The sequence below is a fragment of the Amblyomma maculatum genome, chromosome 4 (genome assembly GCF_055883805.1).
Source record: "Amblyomma maculatum isolate TAMU_Amacu chromosome 4, ASM5588380v1, whole genome shotgun sequence".
Classification (NCBI taxonomy): domain Eukaryota; kingdom Metazoa; phylum Arthropoda; class Arachnida; order Ixodida; family Ixodidae; genus Amblyomma; species Amblyomma maculatum.
The window spans coordinates 162,144,386-162,159,034 of record NC_139347.1 but is presented as its reverse complement, the minus strand read 5'-3'; the positions used below and the strand labels follow the sequence as shown (position 1 = coordinate 162,159,034).

At 43.6% G+C, this 14,649-nt stretch overlaps 1 protein-coding gene across 1 annotated transcript in view; it reads left to right on the top strand.

Moving 5' to 3' along the window:
- LOC146193380 (MAM and LDL-receptor class A domain-containing protein 1-like) overlaps window positions 1-14,649 on the top strand; it is a 205,173-nt gene that overhangs the window by 42,004 nt on the left and 148,520 nt on the right. Inside the window, exons 13-16 of the mRNA XM_084600534.1 lie at window positions 3,160-3,297; window positions 4,715-4,998; window positions 10,019-10,127; window positions 10,269-10,385. Coding sequence (XP_084456660.1) covers window positions 3,160-3,297; window positions 4,715-4,998; window positions 10,019-10,127; window positions 10,269-10,385 — 648 coding nt within the window. The remainder of the gene's footprint in view (window positions 1-3,159; window positions 3,298-4,714; window positions 4,999-10,018; window positions 10,128-10,268; window positions 10,386-14,649) is intronic.

Below are 14,649 nucleotides of genomic sequence, written 5' to 3'. Positions count from 1 at the left end.
CCAGAAGATCAAATCAGTCGATATTGTCGACCATAAACCCTGACTGCTCATTGGAGGGTCAAATTCTAAAGTTAAAGCTCAGCTACTTTGGTCATCTGATGAGAAGAGAGGAGTCGCTGGAGAAAGATTTGATGTTGGGAAAGGTTGAGGGTCGCCGGAGAAGGCGTAGGCAGCGAACGCGATCGTTAGATGGCATTCTCGAGGCATTGCAGATGAAGCTATGGGATGTTAAGAAGATAGTGAGAGACCGGAAAGCGTGGCGTGACATGGTCCATAGGGTCACGAAGAGTCGGACACGACTGAACGCCTGAACTGAACTGATAGTGATGACATTCGCGCTGTTATGTGTGCTGTAATATATTTATTTTTTTGCATTTGTAGACAATCATGCCAAATTGTCTGCTTAGTACATCAGGACAACAAGACTCAACTCAATGTTTGCCTTCTCTAGATTTAAATTTGTGCCTTGTAAGTGGACCTCCGAAATAGCGGCGTTTCTAGCCGGCGTGTAATGTCCATCAACGTTCCCGCTATTACAGCAAATACAATCAAATGGCTAGCATGTAATGAGAGGACAAGACACGCTACAAATCAGAAGGCCATCAGCGTTAGTTGTAATATTGAAATATATTTTATGCCTTTCTGTGTTTCCCTAAGCACGTTAGTGACAGCTGCCGGATACGGGGTTTCGCAAAATATCGCAGCGTATTCTGACTTCAAACTGTGGTTTCACGTCTGCGCGCATACACATTAAATAATTTAGTGAGGCGACTGTTTGCAATTGTCATATGCAGACACGTAGTCCAGGACTCCAGTGCTCTTAAAAAATGCCTGTGGCTGAGCTTGACTAAGATCAGATATTCAAGCCAAAGCTTTGTTTGCTTGGTTACGCTCCCAATGCTGGATCTGAATTGCACTTTGGCGCTATATTATGGCTGCTTACTATCGGCACCGCTCAGTAAAATTTCGAACAGGTGTCACAAATGTGGGTTTTTGTCGGGCTGTTCGTAAAATTTCAACGAGGCTAAAATGAGGATGGGTATCAGGGCCGGCTTGCACGATAAAGTCCGAGCTAAGTCCAGACTTAAATGGTGTCTTTAGAAAGACCAAGCTTATTTAAGACGGCTCGTGTTCCGAACGTCAAACGCTTCGGGTTCATGTTCACCACAGTGGCTTCCCAGAACGGCCTCAGCAACCACTTGGGGCATTTTTCCTCGTAACACAATCTTAAGCCGCAAAAAGCAATGGCACGGATTTTACACAACGCAAAATTGACGGAATGTGTACATTTTACAGCAGGGACAGTGCTAGCGCATCCCTGTATTTCCCTAATTTCTCTACTTAGACACCTGGCGTCCTTGTGTCTTAACCAAGATAGCACTAGAGTCGTAATCATACAAGCGACTTATTCAAGTCAGGACTGAAGCCCAGTCTTGACTCCAGTCTTAAGCGGCCATGCTAGTGGCCTATTCTTTAGACTCTAGTTAAGTCTGGACTTAGCTAAGACAGTCTTGTTTTGTGCAGGCGGGCCCAGGTTTCAGCTGTCTGCATTCTTCCCGCGTGAAGTGGCGAGTGATGGGTCTGACGATTGAGTGGGTTGTTTTCAAGATAGCTGTAAACTGTTGGACATTTTGATGATGATGAGCCATACGGCGGGAAATGGTGTACGTTTATTCGGGCGATAGCATGTGATCGCTTGTGCGGACGGACTTGTGCCAGAAATCCCAAGAAAAACATCTGGCAATTGAAGCACATTTCCTCGGGTCCTGTTCCGCGGGGTGCATATTTTTCCCTATACTGTATGGAGACAGTGCACTTGGGGCCGAAGAAGAGTGCTTCGCAAAGCTGCATGTTGAGAATGGCGTGCTGAAAAGTAGAGTGGCATTCTTGCAGACGTCGGCCTGAAAGCCTGAAGGCAGAACTCTCGTCACCTGATTGTGAGACGAAAAGGCTGCGCATCACCAATGCTGGGTTTACAGCCCTTCTGCCGCCAGCTTCGTGGGCCTTTCTCGACTACTTATGACAGTACCATTCGAAAAGCTTGATGTTAAGCACATTAGAATATTTATACCCCTTGTGCAGTGCTTTCTCTTCCTGTACATAATGCATTACTGTCTAGATTGAATAGGATAAAACGGTCAGAGGTCACTTCAGCTGGTGGTTGGGCACAAATTGGACATTGTCATAGAGGGCAAAGGTAATAACACTGCTTTTATGTGCTTGTAGTCACGTTATCCTAACACGCTCCAGTGTTAATGAGTTAGACCTCTAGCTCGTTGAGCGGGAGTACAGAGCCCACCTATTTATGGCGGTTTTCCTTCTCGTGTATGTTACCTAATATTTACAAAATGCATTCACTCATATCGCACCCCGAAGCAGGGAAACACAAATTTACCGCCAAATTGAGCCAAGTCGAAAAACAATGGTGCCCTTAAGTTTTAGGTTGAAAGATCTTTACATGCTGCATGAAGGACTCAGTGGTCTGATGATGAAAAGGTCTGCCATATTTTCATATGCATCACCTATTTTCTTTGAGCTTCACTCTCTTCTGGTCGAATATCCATCTTCCACTGATTAATGTCAGTAGTAACTGTGATCCGACGATTTGGTAAAGTGACGTTCAATTTAACTGGACACAGATCATGGTTTACGCTTGAGCAATGCCTGGCAGCGTTCAGTCTAACAGGAAAACAGATGACGTTGACAGCAACACAATTATAAGGTTTGAAAAATCATCTCTATTAGGCTTCCAGCGTTTGTTGATAAGACGACAAATATCGTTATCTACGTTTGAAAGCCTTTTTAGTAGAATCGACTGCCTCCTAGTTAAGCGCGGGTCTTTACTTTTTTTACTTTGATAAGAAAAAAAAAGCAACGCTTCTGGTTTGCGTTTGATATAATCATAGTTGCTACTTACAAAAGGGCGTTGCGTGGTTGCATCAGTCAAGGGGGCTTTCATAACGTATTGGAAATCGATTGAAGGCATTAAATTCCAAATCTTTTAAACAAGAATGGTCTGCAAATGTGACCCACTTTTCGAACTTACAATTCGAACTTTCTAACGCCTGCTCTAATTTTTATTGCTTGTTCCCATCGCTCGACATATAGAGCTAGTTGGCGCTGGAAATATCATCTACTTTATTTTTCCCTTTGGTACAGCTGACTCCTTAAGCTGCAGTTTTCAACGCTTTGACCTCTGCCATTGGATATCCTTGGGTCTTCCCTCCAGTGCGTGGGAATTTGGAACAATTTTCGTCACCAGCCTTGGTCCCTTAGCGCCACCAAAGAATGGAGGAGGTAAATATTTGCACAAACGGGGCTCTATCACTTTCTGTAGCAGGTTTAAATCTTGATTTTATTACCACTCACTCTCAAGCACACACCATTTTACGAGAGTTCCATACTGCCTGGTTTTAGAAGCACTTCCCGAAGAATGAATTTCTGTCATGTTGTAGTGGTCGTTCGCCGATATTAAATTGTATAACACCAGGCATTCCAATGGAAATTATAACTACTGAGTCTTGTAACGAAATGGGCACTTTATTCATATCCTAAAAAAACGTATGTCTTGGTTATGATTAAATATGCCGGCAAAAACATTGTGAGGCAGCAGCGATAGGTTGCAATAATTATGGCTCTGATAGGGTGCGTTGAGAGCACTTTTATTTCTGCACTATTCGTCTGCTAGAATTGCTGATATTATCATGGCCGTGAAGATGGGCCTGTGTTTTGCAAGGAAGTAAGCCCAAGCATGCAACTTGCAAGAAACCGTCATTACTACATCGATGTAGTTATCATTTAGCAGTAGTTCATCACTATTGTTTTGATACCTTTATATTGTGCATGAATAAACATTCGCGATATTTCTTTGTCTGAGATTCTGAACAAGGACATTTCGGTTCAGTCTCGGCGACTAAATCTATATACGTTTTAATATTCTGTAATATATTTATAGATTCCTAAAAAAGTGACTATCATGATAAAGAAATGGATGCTGACTTCTTGTTTTGCTGCCGTCTGAATACTATTTCACTGTTTGTGACTAACTATATCTGTGTTCCTTTGCAAAACCATGATATAAACGCGGCGAAGGCTAATGAGTATATTCATGAAGAAAAGAGCGTTTCATACGCTTGATATCACATTTCTTCCGTAAAATATGTTCCCCCCCCCCCCCTAAAAAAAAAATCTGAGACAACCTTTTCTAGTCTTTTAGCAGCTTTCATGTTTTTTGAAAAACCGGGAGAATGCATTCGCTTAGTCGGCAGAGCTTAATTTAAGACAAGGACTGTTTTGCTATAGACACTTAAGGTTAGGCCGCATGCTACGGTTAACACTTGATCAAACGAACTCTCCCCTCGGAAAATCACTACATCTCTACAATTGCAATGTCTAGAAAAGACCCTTGTGTATTCGTTTGTTGAGTTTAGTGGAAGCATCATTCCAGCCAATTTCACACCGCATATATCCAGAAGTCACTGTCCACCTTCTTTGGCCGGCCTAGGTTGTTTTCTGCTGGCGGCGCTGTAATAACAATAGGGCTGTAGCGCTCTTTTTAATGCCTTTAGAAAAGGCTGCTTGTTGCTCAACACACAAGGCACCAACATTGGCGTCATGCTACAGCCTTCTGTAAGATTATCTTTCAATAATAATGGCGCTATTGCTCTAATGGGGCGGCGAATTTCTTTTCAAGTTGGAACTATGTTCTGTTCAGGCGGCATGGTGTCTCTGACTGGGTACAAACTTGGGCTCTCCGGAGGCACAGCACAGCTGCAGTCTCCCACGGTTGGACTGCAGGAAGAACCCTCGTGCTTTTCTTTCTGGTACCACATGTTCGGCGGCCGAGGTGCCACACTATCTCTTACCGTCTGGAAACCAGACAAGGTGAACCGAAATAGGTGGCAAGTCTCGTCAGTGTTCTTCCAAACTGACCGCACTACTGCCGATCGGTGGTACAATGTGCGCAGGACAATCAGCCTCGACGGTGTGCACAATAAGGTGTGTATGCGTTCTGGCGATGCCAGACGAAATTCTCTCTAAACAGCCTGTTTTGGATTTTTGATGCGAACATGAGGATTGAATTTTACGCTTTACAGTAGCTGACGAAATATTTGAAATTTGTGAGCGGTGCTTCCAGTTAGCCCGCATATATTTAAACAACTCGGAAATGTACGATCTACTTAAAGTTTCTGTTTGTGAATTAAGCGTCTTGATAAGTGATTATCATAACCGAACTTGGCATGCAGTTACCGTTGTGGTGTCTACAACGGTACAGACGCATGCCTTTTTCATAGAAATCAGTGCAAAAAAGACGAAGGACCAAGGCGAGAGGACAAAGACGGGCGCTGAACTTACAACAACTTTTATTGTGGACGATTTCACTCTTACACATTGTGTACAGCTATAGCTATTATTCCCGCATGCGCAAATAGGGTAGCTATTTTTACGAAAAGGTGATAGAGGCGGTGCTGACACAGCCTTCCTCCAGACTACATATCTGTTCAGATTCTGCAATTTCTATTGCGATGCGTTCTTTGCTCTTTCTGGTTACGAAGGTGTTATCAAGTGCAGGTGAACAATCTTGGCAGGTAAGACAATTATTAGCGAGAAAACCTTCAAAAGCATTTCCTTCGCGCGTACTTTTTAACTTTCCTGACTTGCTCTCGTAACCTCTCGTTTACGCATCTCCCAGTTTGCCCAACACCTTTTTCCACAAATTAATGAAATTTTCTCAGTACATTCATCAAACGCCCACCTGTGTTTCTGCCACAGCCGCGCTTCTGCGTTACCTCCGGATCAGTTATCCTGCAAAGCTTGGACAGCTTTTGAGGAGCAGAAAAGACAACATTTAGCGTTACGGCTTGAAAGATGCGTCGTCTTTGTCCTCCTCTGTTTTTGCTCTGGCTTTTCTGGAAAATATGCACCAACACGCCTAACTCACCCCTTTAACACATGTCTTGAGGATAAATTCATTAGTGACTTATCTGCGAAGTGTTGAGTTCGTGCGGGAAACTAGAAAGAGAGATTTGCTTCTTAAAACGGTTGACATGTCTTTTCTAGGCGCACTTCGCAAATAATTTTTATATACAGATTTCAATGACAGGACTTCCAAAGGGTATCAGCTTTCAAATATACCTCGCCTTAGTTTCACGCAGTATGTGTCCAGGTCAAACTGCATGGGTAGCGATGTTAAGAAGGTTGTTATCTATCGACGTTTACCGTTTCCTGTAGGCATATAGCGCGGATCCCCAAAAAGATGAAGCAAATATCGCTGAAGATATTTGCGCACCAATTTGTTCATTCAGACTATATCGTGTCTACCGTTCATAGTTCATCTGATATTCAGAAATATTAATAATAAAAATGATAGATTTATTATTCGTGTCCTCTACAACGAGATGAGTATTTTTTTGCATTATTATCTATGTATATGAGAACACGTTTTTGTCTTTATAACGGAGAAAATATGTATATCATACATATCGCTTTTACTTCAAAGAGGTTTTCATCATTATACATTACTAAAAGCTCTAAACAGCCACGCATGCTTAGGATATAATATAGCCCTGTTGAAAACGCCTGCACCGATTTCATACTGAATTCGCTATAGAGGTTTTTTGTATAGACTGATCCGGTAGGAAACCGGGTGGAGCTGAGATTCCAGAATTTCCTGTATGTGTTGGTGGCCCCGCTTCCTGGATGATTAAAGAGCGGCCCGGGATGGAATAAATGTGCCGAGATATCAAACAACACAAGATTTAAAAAATAAAAAGAAATGGAAAGTTGAAAACTTGTACCACGCAATGGTTTAAACTCCCGTCCTTCCCCAAAACAGAAGGACATGCTGTTCAGTACTCCATGGCAATTTTTCTTAGAACATATTGTTTATTACCCTGAACGTAAACTATGTACAGTGGTTTTATGAAAGGCCACGAAGGACACCTATAAATTCAGTCGACTTAAGGTGGTCATATATCTCTTTATTAGCATAACTTTGCTGTTTTGCTCTTTTTTATCTTTTCTTAGATGTAGAAATTGCGGTCGTAGTTGATTACTCACCCTTTAAACCCGTTGAATCTTTTTTGTAGCACCTATTATGAGGGGAACTAATATCCCACATCTTTATAAATTTTCGATATCCCGCAGGCAGTTCTCAGAATATCTCAATTTGATAATGCTGGCTACTTTGTTTAGTGTCTTAGAACGCATATACGTTTCGTTACATACAAAGATATGTGACAAATTTATGCTGATTATACAACATTCTTTTGCTTTACATGCTGCCAACGCAGCAGCGACGTCAATGAACGCCAACGAACATCAATGAAACTCTAAAGGAAGAGCCGCCTGATATGCGGCTCTTAGTGCATGCTTCGATGGTCTACGTGTGTTCCATTTAAAAGGCAATACAATTCACCATTACATTTTATAAGCATCTGTACATACGTCTGTGGCTGATATGAAGATTTGTTCATTTAGCCGCCACGATTTACTTGTACAGCTGATACTATGCATTATTATTCACCAACCAAATACGTGAGCGTAACAGGGCGATAAATCCTAATGTACTACGTCGTTAATGTACTACGTCGTTATTAAATACAAAGTGCGCTTTTTTGGTAAGGCACAACAGCGTGACAGACCATGAAGTACTAAGTAAAATTAAAGTCAGAGCTAGCTTCCTCAATAAGGCCAGGGCTAGGCAGTGGCTGGTGCCCCTCCCTAATTTCATCCATAGTCATTAGCATAAACTAGCAACCTAGAACTTTACTTTGAAGACTGCACGACATACATTTTTGGTTGCACTTGTTCTTTCAAGCCGTACAAGCCGTAGTTTGGTAACAAGCTTATTCTTATAGCTCGCATCGCAATTTTCGTGGGCTTGAAACCCACCAAAACTTTGATTTTTTAAATAAGGGAAATAATAGTCATATCGTTTCAGATATCTGGTATATTAATTTGCGCTTATTTGTTATGCTTTACTTACTGTTATTCTGCGCTTGATGTCGGGATCACGAAAGCGGTGTGTGTATATAAAGTGCTCACGAAAGATCATGTGGCTCTCACGGCACGATCCTGGCGATCAATCAGAATTTGGCGACGTAAAATCAATGACGAGTCAAGCGTAATTGTCACTGTCTCGGGTCTTCTTTCTTAACGTTAACCAAGCAACAATTAGGGCTGCTTTATAGCATCTTTTTTGTTCTTGCCCCTGGTATTTCTTTTGGACATTGCTGAAGAATGCTGAGTAAACATTTCATTGTATTTATAGCGCTCCGCCGCTTTAGACTATAGCTCATGAACTTGTTTTGAACCGTTGGAGAGCCACATAAAAAAATGCAGCCACCGCCGATAAGTGTTGAAGTGCACGAACTTAAACTGTTATCCATCAAAATATAATTTCCAAGGATCTCGCTGAGATGAATCGTTTGATACCACTCGCATATGTCTGCGACCAGTGGTTTGCCAGATACGAACCGCTTTCCATGCCCCACCTCCCTCGGAAAATGCGACTTTTGACCATATATGGCCCTCCATATCAATGAGAGCAGTTAGATGTAAAATTGCAATTTTACGCGTACGAACCCAACTAATCGTTATTCACTACTTCCTTCTCTACCACCATCCATAAGGTCCCAACTTAGCGTAAATAAATGTTTGTGTTAATACATAAATTTCAGCCCTTCACCGATCGGCGTTAGATTGAAAGAGAATTAGAGGTCCGAAGCGATTCCCCGCTGAGTGGTAAGCAGATATGAATTCCACTGCTTTGGTTTTAAATTCGGGTATCAACATGTTCGTCACTAAACAACGTTCTGTACCACCCGCGTCGGCCTGCTGCTACTGGTTCGCCCGCCATACACGCCATGGTGGCTCGAGGGTTAAGGTGCTCGGCTACTGAACCAGAGTACCCGGGTTTGAATCCCGGGCGAGGCAGCCGCCTTTCGAGGGGGGGCGAAACGCAAAAGCGTCGGTATGCTGTGCGATGCTAGTGCACGTTACAGATCCCCAGGTGGTTGAAATTATTTTGGAGCCCTCCACTTTGGCACCTCTTTCTCTCTTTCCTGTCTGAATCCCACTTCCCTCCGTTCCCTTACGGCGTAGTTAAGGTGCCCACCGAGAAGTGTGACAGATACATGCGTCTTAATTTTTTTTTCCACGCCGCGCCGCTGAACGTTACACTTCCATTACGGTTGTAATGATCAGAGGTCGTCGGTACGACTACGTCACACATTTTAAAGCCCGGCTAGACTAGCAGCTTTATGTACATTGCTACAACGAACCATTTAGCACCAATCCGAACATCGAACTTTAGGGCGGACGCCTCCTTGGATTTATTAAGTGGTGCACCACCATGATTGAGATGGCTTTGGACGAGAGAAATTTGATGCCCCGGCAAAACCGACAGAAGTCGCCAAACGTGAGAAGAGCGTCCGCTCATAAAAGAATGCGACTAGCAAGTGAAATGCGCTTTATCAGTCATAGTTACTTAAACAAGCATTCGCATGAAGGAAAAACAGCGTGCCACGTGTTATGTTTCTCCAAAGTCCTACCGAGTTGAGTCCAAAGCAGATAGATAGGTTCCGTTGCTTCCGTGGACCCTTGAGTGCTGGCAGGGAGGACAAAGGCAGCTCGCGATCCTTCTACAATAGAAACATTTAGGTCAGCGCGTTGAGAATGTCCTAGACCAGGGTCATGACTCTTAATAGGGCGTTAAATATAGTTGTTTCCTCATCCTTCTCCTCGGTCAGTGCTACCACTTACCGCTACCACTACCACACCACTCGACCGGTAATACGCAGGCATAGATCAGTCAGAGGGCGACATATGGCGGCCCGTTACCTTCACATGCAGGCGAATTCGGCGCGCAGGCGCCAATCAGCGCGTGCGCGGCTCACGACACGCTGTAGGGGTAGAAGGTAGCGGTAAGCGGTAAGCGGTCACTTAAACTAAATGTCTATAATATGAAGGGCTGATATGTGAGGATGTGACGTTACGCGTTTTTTTCTGCGTGCAGCTGAGCTTCTTGGTATCAAACGTGCCCTCTATGCGAGGGCCTGCGCACGTGGCACTGGGTCCACTGAAGTTGACTCCCGGCGCGTGCGACGTCTTGACCGACGGTGAAGGTGAGCATTGTTCACATGGTGCTAACCATTTAACAAGTTCCTGCCATTTAGCGTGGTGCCATGATCGCAAATTATACCTTGTGGACCCCTAGAAAAACTCCTAACACTTTATCTGCATACTGTAAACTACCACCTCTACAGGGTACTGCGACTTTGAGTTCGACACGTGTACTTGGACTGCGGCGAAAGGCTGGCGGCGGCAACAAAAAGGAAGGGTCCTGGACCGCGTCGAAGGGCGCTCTGGACCAGCCAATTCAGGTGAGCTAGCGAATAATATCTCTTACATCCAAAAAACAATTTCCAGCTCTACAACAGTACGTTAATGCGAATTTGTTGGTCTAAAACATGAATATCTTATTTAGAATATTCATATTGCATTTCATATATGTCTGAGATGCACTGACAAGCGACAACTGCAATGTACGAGGTTGTTGCAGTATTTTAAGAGTTGATGTTTTCTTTTTTTATTGATTATTTTATTAATGTGATCGTTATATTACTTGTTAATATTTTCTTTTAACAAGCAGTACTTGTCGTGTCAGCATTTGTAGATGAATATATGAAGTCCACAATTTCCCTGCCTCAACTAAAACATACCTATTTTAAGGGTTGCCACAAAGCGTGCAGATCTAGCGCCGCATTTATACATGCCTAGGTTTAGCAGTAATTGGCCACATTCTCCTTTGAATACTCCAATACCCCATCGGCCTAGTGTACCCAGTGGCTGTGGAGCAGCTGACTACTCAGACGGTTAGAGTTCTGACGCTGCGGAAGGTGCTAAGAATCTATGGCTCCAGACTGGCCGCCATTGGAAACTGGTACAGGCAACGTTTAAAACTAAAACCCTAGCTAGTGTGACTGGTTGAGTAGTTCTTTTTGAGGTACTGGCTAGCACAAAAGATGATATCATATGGCTTAGCGAGGTTAGGAGGCCAAATGAGGCAAATACTGAACTAAAGGGCGGGCATCTATTGTGTCATCGACGCTTATCGGAGACACGAGAACTAAGAGCAGGGTTCTTTGTGTATAAGCATATAGCTGGCAAAGTAACGTAAATGAATTCTATAGCATTATTGAGAGTGTAGCATGCATCGTAATAAAGCTTAATATGTGGTACAAACTGAACGTAGTACAGGTATACGCGCCTGCATGTAGTCACGATGGCCAGCAGTAGAAAGCTTCTGCGAGGATGTAGATTTGGCAATGGGGAACGCAAAAACGCAGCATACTGTACTGATGGGCTAATGCAGAGAAAAAGCACGCAGGAGATCAGTCAGTTGGCGCCTATGGTATTGGCTCTAGATATAGCAGGGGGGCCTAATAGTTAAGAACGCAATAACTTACGAATAATGAGTGCCCTCCTAAGCAAAATAAAGCCGAAAATGGGAATGGAAGAGCTCTAAGGGGCAGAATAAATGTGAAGTCGACTTCATACTGTGTTCTATTTTATTTAGTTTTTTATTTATTTATTACATACTTTCAAGGTCCATAGGCACAACAGAAGGGAGGGGTGGAGAGTTGAAGGTGAAAACCAGCGAAAAAAAGGACGCGTTAACAAATTTGATTGGAGTGGGGTTACAGTATTTGCAGAACGAAGAAAAATAAGGAAGGAACTATAAGGTATCGCGAACAGCGAGCTTGAAATTGCTCCTGTCACAAATAGATACTGAGAAGGCGGGAAGGCGGTTCCAATCAGTGGCGGTTCTTGGTAAGAAGGATAATGGTATAACGTAGTGCGGCAGTCCTGGTGATCCGCGGTAGGCTTGGTGTTTAGGATGTATGATAACCGAAGGGTTGCTTTGCAGTGACCACATGATGGCAATGTCTCAAATTAGTATTGATTCGAAGAGGGAACGAACAGCCTCGTAAGAATGAAGTACTCAAAGAATTAGCGGTGAGAGGGATGGGAGAATTTCAGATCTCTTCACTGAATAGATACTCACCTTCAGCTGAACAAGACGACCTTAATGAAGATACAATGAACGATAACTTCAGAGATATCATTATCGAGTGTGCGGTATAAACAGGCGGTAGGATAGTAAGAGAGAATACCACCAAATAATCTAAGTGGATGAAAGGTTTGATTAAGCAACACCAAAGTACGAAAGCATTCAGCCCAACAGAGAGGTCATGTTGACACTATGTACTGTGATTTGCGCAAAGCTTCCGACGTTGTTACTCAGTGATTACTTGTCGGAAAGCTTCTCTTTTCTGGAATCATAGTCCGTATTGTAGCCCCCTGAGTAGTTATCTCCTTGATCGCTTCTGCTTTGCCAGTGTTAATGAAAAGACCTCCTTCGTTCACCCTGCAACCAGTGTTCTTCCTTTAGGTTCACTATTCTTACCGCTTCCGATCTCAGTTTTATTAATTACGTTTCCTCTGTGCTCCAGAACTTTTCGTTATGCTGATGATATAATTATTCAAGGTAACACGCTCTTCACACGATTTATTGTCTTTGCAATTGGACATATCTGCATTGATTGGTTGACGAAAAATTTGCTTAGTGTCAATTCTTCCAAAACTAATGTTGTCTCATTTACTCGTAAAAAGAATAGCCTTGTTTACCCTTATCCTGTGATGTCTGTGATGTTGTCCATGGTTGATAAAATTAATGACCTCGGTGTACGTATCGACCATACATCAAGCTTCTCTCATACTAAACGCATTGATGTGCGAGTTATGCGCACACTTGGATTCATTCACAGGCTTTCCAGAGAGTTCCGTAGCCCACTTCCTTTCTTAAAGCTGTACTTGTCCATGTGCTTGCCGCTCTTAGACTATGCGTCTGTTGTTTGGAACGGTACTTTCAAATGGAACTGTGACAAAGTCTACAGAGTACAGCCTAAGTTTTTACAAATATTTCAACAACGTGTTTTGCTGCACAACTTGCAGCTCTCACTCCGCACGGAGTAAGTCGCCGCATCTTCCCTTTCTTAACTGCCGTCATGCCAGGGCCGACATCATGTTTTTCTACGATGTCCCTCATGGTTGCATTATGTGCTATGAGATCCTTGAGTGCATCTATAGTACGAGTTACGATGAAGAGCATGAGGGAATTGAGACCATTTCAAGTTTCTCTTCTTCTGTATTCCCCACTCGCATCTGGACAGAATGCAGAGGCGGTTTAATCCTATTTGTTCTCACACTGATATTGTTGGAAACTTGCTGTCTTTAATTTTGCCCTATTCTGAACAGTCCTTTCTATCAAATATACTACTTCCTCTTTCCAGCCATTTGTATTTACTTCATTGTGCTTTTCTTCCTGTTTAATTTTGACTGTATTCTCTAGAATGTTTTTAACCTGTTTCTATTTATATTTTAACCTTAAAACTGTATAATAGCATCCGACCATTTGTATCGCTTTCTATTATTTTTTTGCATTTGACTGCATTTTGCTCTTTTTTGTTTTGTATTCGTCTTGCTTTAATGTTTTACAACACATCGTCCGCATTGTTTTCATTCTCTGAGTGATTATTTTATCTAAATTCACCTGCATGTGTTGTTTCCGTTTTGTCTTCTTGCGTGTATATTGTTACCTGGAAACGCGGTACCAAAGTGATGTGCTCACTGACGAAGACGACGACGACAAAGCGTTGAGAAAGAGGACGACGCACACAGAGTGGACACTGCACGGCTACTGAAGTCTCAGCGCCGAGTTCAGCCCATCGCAGTGCTGTTACATTAAGTGCATCCCCGTAACATCTTGGTGGAGGTCGCGGGTTCGACACAATCTGACGCTGGATCTCCGCAGTGGCCGTCACCTCGGAACCGTCACGATGACAACCGACGCGGCTCCATCTACCTCCGCAACCCCAACTGTCGTCGTAGCCCACCCCCGTGACCCTGGCTCATTCTGCGGTACAGATGAGGTCGACGTCGAGGACTGGCTTTCGCTTTATGAGCGTGTTAGCCAGCACAACAGGTGGGACGCCACGCTGATGCTGGCCAATGTCATCTTCTACCTTACTGGCACGGCACGCGTTTGGTTCGAAACGCATGAAGCAGAAATACCCTCCTGGGATATTTGCAAACAAAAACTCCGTGACCTGTTCGGAAAACCGGTTGGCCGTCAACTCGCCGCTAAGAGGGACCTCGCCAAACGTGCCCAGACATCTACCGAGCCTTATATTACGTATATACAAGACGTTCTGGCCCTCTGCCGAAAAGTGGATAAAGACATGCCAGAACCTGATAAGGTGGGGCACATCCTGAAAGGCATAGCCGACGATGCCTTCAATCTTCTACTCTGTCGGGACTGCACTACGGTTGACTCCATTTTGCAGGTTTGTCGACATTTCGAGCAGGCCAAACACAGACGCATTGCACATCGCTTCGATCGGCTCCCCAACACTGCCCCTACCTCCATGTGCGAGGATCTGCCGACCCTAAGGCAACCTTCCAACACTGAAAATGTGACACGCATTGTGCGTCGTGAACTAGAGGCGCTCGCCCCTGCTGCATCCAACCCGCCCTCCTCGGACAGCAACCTAGCGACGATATCCCTCATTCAAGCCGTCGTTC